At 66.2% G+C, this 9,423-nt stretch overlaps 1 protein-coding gene across 2 annotated transcripts; it reads left to right on the top strand.

The window, feature by feature from the left end:
* The first annotated feature begins 750 nt into the window (after window positions 1-750).
* Window positions 751-5,740, top strand: LOC122467179 (MRG domain binding protein). Of its 2 annotated transcripts, XM_043553506.1 has the most exons (5): window positions 759-943; window positions 1,775-1,896; window positions 3,866-3,947; window positions 4,261-4,335; window positions 4,766-5,740. In XM_043553506.1, exons 1-5 carry the CDS (start codon window positions 796-798, stop codon window positions 4,891-4,893), a joined length of 555 nt encoding a protein of 184 aa, XP_043409441.1. In that variant the 5' UTR covers window positions 759-795; the 3' UTR covers window positions 4,894-5,740. The 2 variants fall into 2 exon arrangements, with proteins under 2 accessions (XP_043409442.1, XP_043409441.1); XM_043553507.1 differs by lacking the exons at window positions 4,261-4,335; window positions 4,766-5,740 and adding an exon at window positions 4,145-4,254 and having other exon boundaries at window positions 751-943.
* Window positions 5,741-9,423: the final 3,683 nt, after the last annotated feature.

Genomic DNA, 9,423 nt, shown 5'->3' with positions numbered 1-9,423 from the left:
CGTCAGGCCCAGGTCTGGGGCACCAGAGCAGACGGCGGGAAGGGCCCCCAGCCTTCATCAGGACCCCTGAGGAATGCGCCGTTGTTGCCTCCATTGCACGGAGGCGGAAACTGAGGCCTAGAGACGCTCGGCGCCTTGCCCGGAAGGGGTCCCGGCAGCGGGACCGAGAGTCCACCACCCGGCGGGACGGGAGGCGCGCAGGCCGCAGCGGGTCCGGCGCCTTGACAGCGCGGTGGGCGGGGCCTGGGGAGGGGCGGGGCGCGGTCCGCGGGACGGGGCGGAGTCGGCGGCCCTGATTGGGTGATGTCGGCTGCCCCGCTTGGGCCCTGCCCCCTCCGTGGCCGGCGGTGGGGGGGTGGGGGGTGGCCCCCACCGAAGCCCGCGGTCAAGGCCAGGTCTGGCCGGGGCAGCGGCGGTCGCAGGGAGCCCACGCCGGCAGGCGCTGTCAGTGGCCCCTTCTTCTTCCTAAGCTCCTCAGACGGGGACGTGCTGCTGGCAGCCCCGCCTCGAAGAGCGCACCGCTCAGAGGAGCCTCACCCGGAGCCGCGCCGCAGGCGCCGCAACCTCTCCTCCGCGCTTCCGCAGCCCGCCCGCGCCCACCGCGCTGCGCCGCGGGGCCGGGCCGCCAGGGGGAGCCGCGGGGCCCAACCCTCCGCTGCGCCTGCGCCGGCGCCGCGCGCGAACCCGAGCGCGAGCCCGCCGCGCGCGCGCGCCCGCCCGCCCCGCAAGTGCGCCTGCGCCGAGGCCGTGGCCGCGCCCGCTCCCGCCGGGGGCTCGTCGCTGGGCGGCCGGGCCATGGGGGAGGCTGAGGTGGGCGGCGGCGGCGCGCCGGGCGACAAGGGGCCGGGGGAGGCGGCCACCAGCCCGGCCGAGGAGACGGTGGTGTGGAGCCCCGAGGTGGAGGTGTGCCTCTTCCACGCCATGCTGGGCCACAAGCCCGTCGGTGAGCGGAGCGCCGCCGAGGCCGCGGACCCGCGTGGGGGCGGGGCGGGCCGGGCAACGGCCGGGGCGCGGGGCGGGGCCTCCCACGCCCGCCCACCCACCTGCGCCTCCTCCGACCCCTGCGCCCACCCACCCCACCTCCGCTGACGCTACCCCCTCCTGCACCCCTCCCCTGCGCCCCTCCGCCTTCCCGTACCCTCCCTGTGGCCCTTCCTGCACCCCTCTGCCCTCCCTCTGGCCCCTTCTGCCCGTCCTGTACCCTCCTTCTGGCCCCTGCTGCGCCCCTGCACCCTCCCTCTGGCCCCTGCTGCCCCCCTGCACCTTCCCTCTGGCCCCTGATGCTCCCCCTGTACCCTGCCCCTGGCCCCTGATGCTCCCCCTGTACCCTGCCTCTGGCCTCTTCTGCCCGTCCTGTACCCTCCCTCTGGCCCCTGCTGCGCCCCTGTACCCTGCCCCTGGCCCCTGCTGCCCCCCTGCACCTTCCCTCTGGCCCCTGATGCTCCCCCTGTACCCTGCCCCTGGCCCCTGATGCTCCCCCTGTACCCTGCCTCTGGCCCCTGCTGCGCCCCTGCACCCTCCCTCTGGCCCCTGCTGCCCCCCTGCACCTTCCCTCTGGCCTCTGATGCTCCCCCTGCACCCTCCCCCTGGCCCCTGCTGTGCTCCTCCTGCACCCACTCGCCCTCCTCCACCCTGCCCCCCAATACCCTCCTTTTGCACCTCCTACACCCACCCTCCTGCCCCCATCTTTACTTCTCCCCTGCTGACCCCTGCTTCTAGCTCCCTCACTGCCTTCCACCTCCCCCTCCTCACAGGTGACCCCCTCTTCCCACAGGTGTTAATCGACACTTCCACATGATCTGTATCCGGGACAAGTTCAGCCAGAACATTGGCCGGCAGGTCCCATCCAAGGTCATCTGGGACCACCTGAGCACCATGTATGACATGCAGGCACTGGTGAGCTGGATCCCACCCCCCCTGGTTCTCAGGCCAGGGCCCCGCTAACCCCAGACAGAGCTGCTCCTCAGGGAGCCCTGTGGCCTGTGGACCTCCCCGGTGGGGGGGGGGGGGCACCAGTAACTAAACAAGGCACCTCAAGTAGTTCACAAACGCAGTGGGGGTAGCTGGTTGCCCTCCAGGAGCCTTCTTTATGTGGGGTGGTTCGCAAAAGTCTCTCCGGGGAGATGAGTGCGGAGCTGAGGCCCGTGGAGGAGGCGTGAGGCCCCGGCAGTCACACGGGAGGCCCCACGGCGCGCCAGGCAGGAAGGTGACTGGGTCCGAGTCACATTCAGGTGAATATGGTGGCTTCTGTGGGCACCAGGCAGGCCGGGGCCCTGTCGCCACAGAACCCCCGGCCAGTTGCCTCGAGAGGCAGGCAGGTCAACTGGGAAGCCAGGATGGCCAGAGGAGACAGTGGACATTCCCCGCAGAGGAACAGCAGGCGTCCGGGCTCTGTGGCAGCAGGCGATGGGGGGTCGAGGAGCTCAGAGGAGGTGTGGACCCCTGGGGCTGGGGGGCAGCGGGAGCTACAGGCAAGCAAAGGGGTAGGCACTTGGGCCGGGGCAGGGGTGAGTCTCTGCCCCCCTGGCTGACTTGGGGCCATGCCAGCCCTCCCGGCTGAGGCCTTCCTTGCCCGAACGTGGTGCCACCCTTGCTTCCTGTGGGTTTGGGCGGGTGGTTCGCAGCTCCTTGTCTTGCTCTCGGAAGGAGATAAGGGTGACAGCTGTGCTCTGGGGACTGGCTGCCCGGCCTGGAGGAAGCACCCTGGAAAGTGAAGTCCCTGTTGCTGGGACCAGCTCATCACGGACAAGCTGTCATCCTGAAGGGGCCTCACCCCACACCTGTCACCTTGTGGGGTCACCTGGTCCCCAGACTTCCATGCCGTGACTCTAGGCCAGTGGGGACCCCAAGCAAGACACAGACATCAGGGTGGCAGGGTCCCTGGCCCAGTGCAGCCAGGGACACAGACACAGCTGGCACCAGGCCCTCGCTGCACTTGGGAGCCGCAGGGCGCCTCTCAGAGGTTGTAGTCCAGGGCAAGCAGCCGGTCCCCCCTCTCTGCCGGAACTTCAGTCTGGCCTATTACTTGTGCGGGACCAGGCACGACCTCGAGGCTGTCGCTCCGGACCCCAGTGCCCCTCTGGAGCTGATGCCAGAGTCACCCGGGACCCTGGCAAGGTGCATCTGTGGCCCCCACCACGGAGATACCGGCAGCCCCAAGAGCCACAGGGTTTCCAAAGCTCCAGGAGACGCAAGCACGTCTGCGGGCTAAGCACTGAGCTTTACCACGAGCTGCGGAGAGGAGGCCCTTCCCGCTGAGCCCCTCCCTGTCTAGACCCCTTCCGCCAGCTCACCTTCCTTTCCTCCGGTGGTCCTGTGCCTCCAGGGTCTCGTCCCTTCTGGCACATGGGGCCTGTGTGACGTGTGGGACAAGTGGGACTCTGATAAGCAGTGTCCCTGACACCACTGTGTAGTCCTTACCTGGTTTCCGAGGCAGTGGCTTTCCTGTCCGGCACCCTCCGTGTCTGCGGGCTCCACTGTCACTGTCATCTTGTGGGGAGGGAGCAGGACGGGTCAGCAGGACAGCCGTAGCCTGCTTTTGCCCTGGGGGTAGGGACGGCATGCTGGGAAGTGGGGCTGCCCCAGCCTCGGGCCAGGTGATGACTCCTGGTGGCTGGACTCCTGGTGGCTAGAGCCATAGCCTTGCCTTCTGCGGCCTGTCGGAGAAGCCCAGCTCCTGGTAGACTGCCGGCAGAAAGAAGGAAGTGTCCTCACCCCGCTGGTGCCCTCCCCCTCGGCTCTCGGGGACCCGGCCGTGTGGTTGCTCCTCAGGTGCTCCTAAGTTGGCTCTTACACGTTTTTGGTGACTTACTAAAATCACATTGTTTTCTTTGTTTCTTTAAAAAATCGCCCTACTTGCCGTCAGCACGAATCTGAGATTCTTCCATTCCCAAATCCAGAGAGGAACTTCGTCCTTCCGGAAGAAATCATTCACGAAGTCCGAGAAGGTGAGACTCGGGCGGGTCAGGTTCGGGAATTAAGGAGGACGTGGGCCGAGGGCGGTGGCGTCGGGCGAAGGTCACGAGCCTCGGGGAGGAGTGAGGGCTGCTGGCGGGGTGCTTCTTGGCCCAGGTGGACTGGGAGGTCTGGGGAGTCTTGGGGGCTGGCGGGAACTTGTTCAAGAACAATGGGCTCTCTTTAAAAGCGGCCTGGCGGCAGCTGAGAACCACACACACAGCCGTCCCCGGCCTGAGCCGTCCGCAGCGCTGGGCAGGGCCGCGTCTCCCACCGTTTTGGTAAACGTCAGCTGTCGCCCCACAGGAAAAGTGGTCATTGAAGAAGAGATGAAGGAGGAAATGAAGGAAGACGTGGACCCCCACAACGGGGCGGACGATGGTGAGTGGGGAGCGCCCCCCGACCCCGCCCTGGGCCCCAGGAGCAAGCCGGGCGGCTCCGCACCCCCAGCCCGCGCGTTGGGTCCGCCTGGGGCCGGAGCTGCGCCGTCTGGTTCCACCTGCCTGGGCGCGAGCTGCCGGGCAGACCTGGCCTGGTGCACGGCCCACACTGCGAGCGAGCCCCGCGGCGGCCCGGGGCACTGGCACCCGGGCCGCGGGACGTAAAGCGCGTGGTGCAGGGGGTGCGGGTGCAGGGGACACACTGCACGCGGCAGGGACGGCGGGTCCTCAGGAGGACCCAGCCGCCCGCGGGCCGCACGGCAGCCCAGCTCGGAGCGTCGTGTGTGTCGACGCGGCTTTTTATCACTGAGCGGGAAGATGAAGTCAAATTCTGGATATTCTGTTTTCAGCCAAATGATTTTGTCTCCCAGTTTTTTCGTCTTCAGGAAGCTTGGGCAAAGCAACGGAAAAGGCCAGCAAAGACAAGAACCCCTCGGACTTGGGCTCCAAGGAGGGGTGGACAAGCGGAAGCGCAGCCGCGTCACCGACAAAGTCCTGACGGCAAACAGCAACCCCTCCAGCCCCAGCGCCGCCAAGCGGCGCCGAACGTAGACGCCGCTCAGCCCGGGCACAGGGCAGGGGGACGGCGGCCACCGGGCCGGACGCGCCGCCCCCCCCCCCCCGCCCGCCGCCCCTGTGGCTCCCACAGGGCCCGACCGCGACCACCTCCCGCGGGGGCGGAGAGCTGGGAGGCAGGCGTCCTCCCCGTCCTCCCGTGACGCCGGGTCAGCTCCAGCCGTGCTAGTTCTCTGGCCGGGCCGCGGTCCAGGCCCCGCGGAGCAGGGCGAGGGGCACGGGCAAGGAGACCTGGGCCAGCGAGCAGGAAGTCCGCTCTTGCCGTGTCCTTGAGGAGCGCTGGTCTTGCCGGGCAGCTCAGTGCTGCCCGTTGTCCGTCTGTCCGTCTGTTGGCCCTTCTTCCCAACCGGCTGCCCCGTCGGGAGAGAGACTCGGACCACCCCGTGGCGGACCGTCGCCCCACCTGAGGAACTGAGAACTGGACGTTTTGCCTCATTCGCTTGTACTGTAACGATGTATATAATTTGGCGGTATTTCACTATTTAATTTTTAAGAAGCCTATTTTACTAGTGTTTTATATGAAAACAACACTGCAGAAGTGAAACCTGTGTTGTATTTTTCCTGAGATGTTTTGTGTTAAGGTCATGACTGCTGAGACACTTTTCGCTCAGTTTTTATATGCCAGAAACAGGATTTGTAGCGGCTATTTTTGTATCCTCCGGTAACTTGCAAACAGACCAAATGAGTGAGTGGAGGGAAGGGGCGCCGGGGCCCAGGGTTGCCTGAAATACTTTCGTTTGAGTGCGGAATATTAAAGCACAAAAGCAGCAGCCTGGAGTCGTGTGATTTTGATACCAAAGTAAGTTCCCTTTTCTTATGGTAGGAAGTGTTTATTTTTCCAAGGATTATAACCGCAGCCTACACTCAGTGGGCTTCGTAGCGTTCCCTCGATACAATGTATTGACGACCAACAGGAAATCGGGCCAGAGTGGAAATGGGGTCGAGTGTGACAAGTCCCTCAGATGCGAAATGCCAGGACTACGGACAAGGCAGAGCCGGAGGCTGGCTGAGCCCGGGCGTCCGGGAGCTCATCCTCTGGCAACGCGAGTCTCGGGGCCCAGTCTGCTCTCCGCACAGGAGAGTCCGGGCAGAGCAAGAAGGGTGCGCCCTCAGTCCCGGCTGACCTCCGCGCCCCGGGTCCTTCATCTGGACAAGTCACCAGGAAGCTGAATCCCCCCACCGTCTCGGAGCAGGAGGCCGGGCCTCGGCCCACCAGGCAAGGGCGGGAACCCGGTGCCCCACGCCCCATGCAGGCTGGCCTGCTCTACCCGGCCCGCCGTCTCTCGCAGGGCCTGGAGCGCATCGCCGGCAGCCCTCCTTCAAGGCCCACTCTGCACCGGCTTCTGTCGCTGGGACCCTGCTGCCCGAGAGGAGCCGGTCCCTGGGGAGTCAGAACCGGCAGAGCCATGGGGCAAACGTTGTCTATGAAGACGGGGGTCTTTCCCTTAACAGACGTAGACCCTGGTCGGGAGCAGGATCTTCAGGGACCTCAGAACATACTGGAAAAGCCTAGTCAATAAGTCAAACCTGTTTCCTAATGACTGAACATTGGCTGCCCTTCCAGGAGATGTGGGGGGAGGGGCACGCAAGGCCGCCCAGCAAGGTAGATGGCCCCCCACCCCAGGTGCCGGTTTGGGGCCACTCCCCACGCCCTTAGGCCTGCGGAGGCCGGAGTCCTCAGCCGGAGTGAGGCTCACACAGGGGGTCCGGATCATGTGCTGCGTGTGGCCTGTGCAGGTCAAGTTCACATCCCCACCCATATCCTCTCCTGGCCTAGGGGTCCACTCTGTGACATGGGGTACAGCTGTGCCCCCACCACGTAGGTAGACGGAGTGTGACAGAGGAGAGGCGCTGGGGAGAAACCAGTGTGAGCGGCTGCAGGACACTGGGGGAGACAGGCGCCACTGACCTGAGACCAGAAACCTCCGGGAGGTGCTTCGTGCCGAAGACGCCGGGCCGGGTCGTCGACAACGGGACGGCGCAGCCTCCCTGGGCGGGGACAGGTGGGTGCGGCCTCAGCCCTCCCTGCCCTGGCCCAGCCCAGGGCCCCCAGGGCTGATGCAGGAGGAGAGTGTGCTCCCAAGTGCGTACCGATAGGGCAGCAACGGGACGCAGCGGGGCTCCCTCGGGGCGGGGTGGGGCGGGAGGGCGTGGGGCTTTGGCCAAACAACGAGGCTGCAACTGGTTTCGCCTGAGGAAAACGTTAAGGCAGGTCTAACCTGAACCTGCCCCTGCCCAGCTCCTGCAAGACTCCTCCACCAGGGGCAGGGCCACCCTGGGGCGCGCCACCTACTGCCGGTGCTCCGAGGAGGAACCGGAGCGGGCGCGCCGCCGTCGCTCCTCTGGGCCCCGCCCCGGCCCCCCTGGCCCGCCCCCCAGTCCTGCCCCCCACCCCTGCTCAGCCCCGCCCCAGCCTGGGCGGCCAGCTGTCCAGAGCCCTGAGCCCACAGCGGGCGTCCCCAGGCTGCAGAGGGGAGGAAACAGCACAAGACTTCTTCTGCAGCAGAAATCTGGGCTCCCGGGTTAACGCGCCCTGCGGAGCCCCAGGCAAACTGCACGAAAGCAGCCGGAGGTGCGGTTCGGGGTGACTCTTCCTTGTCGAGCGGAAGTCGGGCAGCGTCTGGGAGGGTCCGTCGTCCCCGCCCTGGTGGGAGGCAGCGGCGGGGAGGCTTGCCGCTCGGCCCGTGGAGAGGCACAGCCTCCCCACCGCAGTGCCCCTCAGAGCAGCCAAACCCCTGCATGCCGCCCCGGACACGCGGACACCTGCGTCAGGGCCTCCCGGTGTCATCTGCCCGGTGTCCTGGCCGGGGCCTCGCGGGGCCACCTGCAAGTCAGGCAAGCGGGAGGTGAGGCCCAGGGGGTGGGGGAGGCAATCCGCCCCCGCGGCCCCCGCCAGAGGCGCGTCGGCTGCCCGCTGCCCAGGAAACCTAGCCCGCCCACCGGTGGCACACCTTTTACAGAAATGCCCAGATGTCCGTTCCGGGGGGGGGGGGGGGCACCTCCGTCCTCTTAGAGAGTGAGGTCGTGTGTACACAGGCTCCAGCCAGGTGAGACTGTACCCGGAGAATGGATGAGGACGGCCCGCATCAAGAAGGGCCCTCAGCTGTGCCCACAGCCAAGGTCGGAAGGTTGTGCTCCCTCTCAGCTGTCACAGGCAGCCCTGAGGCCCAGGGGCCGCTGGCAGGGCTGGGAGAGGTCAGCGACCCCAGGGGGCTGGGTTTGGCCTTCACCCTCTACCCCGTCGACCCCGGGAGTTACCCTCCTGGCTAGATCCGTCAGAAGGCCAGACTTTGGTTTTAGCGAAAATGCTGTGAAACACTGAAGGTGCACGGTGGTCACAGAGTCCAAATACTACCTGGGCCGGCCACTCCCAAGTTGCATGTTGAGGGGCGGGTCTCCAACTTTGCTGGAACTCCCGCGGCCACCAGCAGATGTGAGGGCACAGATTAAGGGAATCTGTGGGAGGTCACTGGGGAATTTGCAAATGCAGGTGATTTTCAGCTGTCTGACACACGCCAATGTGTGCGAAGAGGGCGGCCACCGCCGGCTGCCCCCAGCGCCCAGAGAGGCCCCCGAGGGGATGTTTAACCAGGGCCACCTGTGTTGAGCAGCCTCAGGATGACCCCAGTCACCCAGTCATTCATGCGTCCCCTCCCTCTAGGCAGCACCTTACCTTACCGCTGATAGGATGTGGCAAAGGGGCAGAGGCCAGGCCCACGGTGACGGTGCAGACGACTCCCGGCACACTGGAAAGAGACCCTCCTGCTGGCCTTATGGAAGCAAACTGCCCAGTTGTGAACCGTCTGTGAAGGGACACGAGGATCCGTGTCCCACCGCCCGAGAATGACTTCTGCCCACAGTCTGGGGGACCGTGGAAGCAGACTGCTCTCCAAAGGAGCCTCTCATGAGACCACAGCCCCAGCCTACACCTGGAGGGCATCCCGCGTGGGAGCATCCTGGGGGGGGCCTCCCTTCTGGGGAGGACAGCTCCCAGCGGTTATGCTCCTGGGGTCAGCCCTGTGGAGGGACATCCTCCTGTGGGCATCCTCCAGGGGGTGGGTTGACTTCCTCCAGGAGAACATCCTCTGGGAAGGGGGATATTTTGGAGGAGGGGGTTTCCAGCAGGTAGGCGTCTTCCTCTGGGGGGAGGTTGTACTCAGGGGCATTCTGGGGTGATTCTCTGGGATGAGCATCCTCCAGGGACATACCTGTAGAGCCGGTATACTCCAGAGGGCATCCTGGGGGAGGTGTCTTCTCCCAAAGGGAAGGGATATCGTGTAGGGGGGGTCCTGGGGGGACACCCTGGGGGCAATCCCAGCGAGGAAGGGGGCGGGCGTCCTCCGGAGTGACGTTCTCCGGGAGGGGCTGTGCTCGGAGCGTGGGGGGCCTTCTCGGGGCGGACGGCGCCGGCGGCCCCGCCCCCGGTCCCGCCCCGATCCCGCCCCGGCCCCGC

The sequence above is a fragment of the Prionailurus bengalensis genome, chromosome A3, assembly GCF_016509475.1.
Source record: "Prionailurus bengalensis isolate Pbe53 chromosome A3, Fcat_Pben_1.1_paternal_pri, whole genome shotgun sequence".
NCBI classification, from domain to species: domain Eukaryota; kingdom Metazoa; phylum Chordata; class Mammalia; order Carnivora; family Felidae; genus Prionailurus; species Prionailurus bengalensis.
The sequence above is the reverse complement of the archived record's forward strand: the minus strand, read 5'-3'. Positions and strand labels throughout refer to the sequence as shown.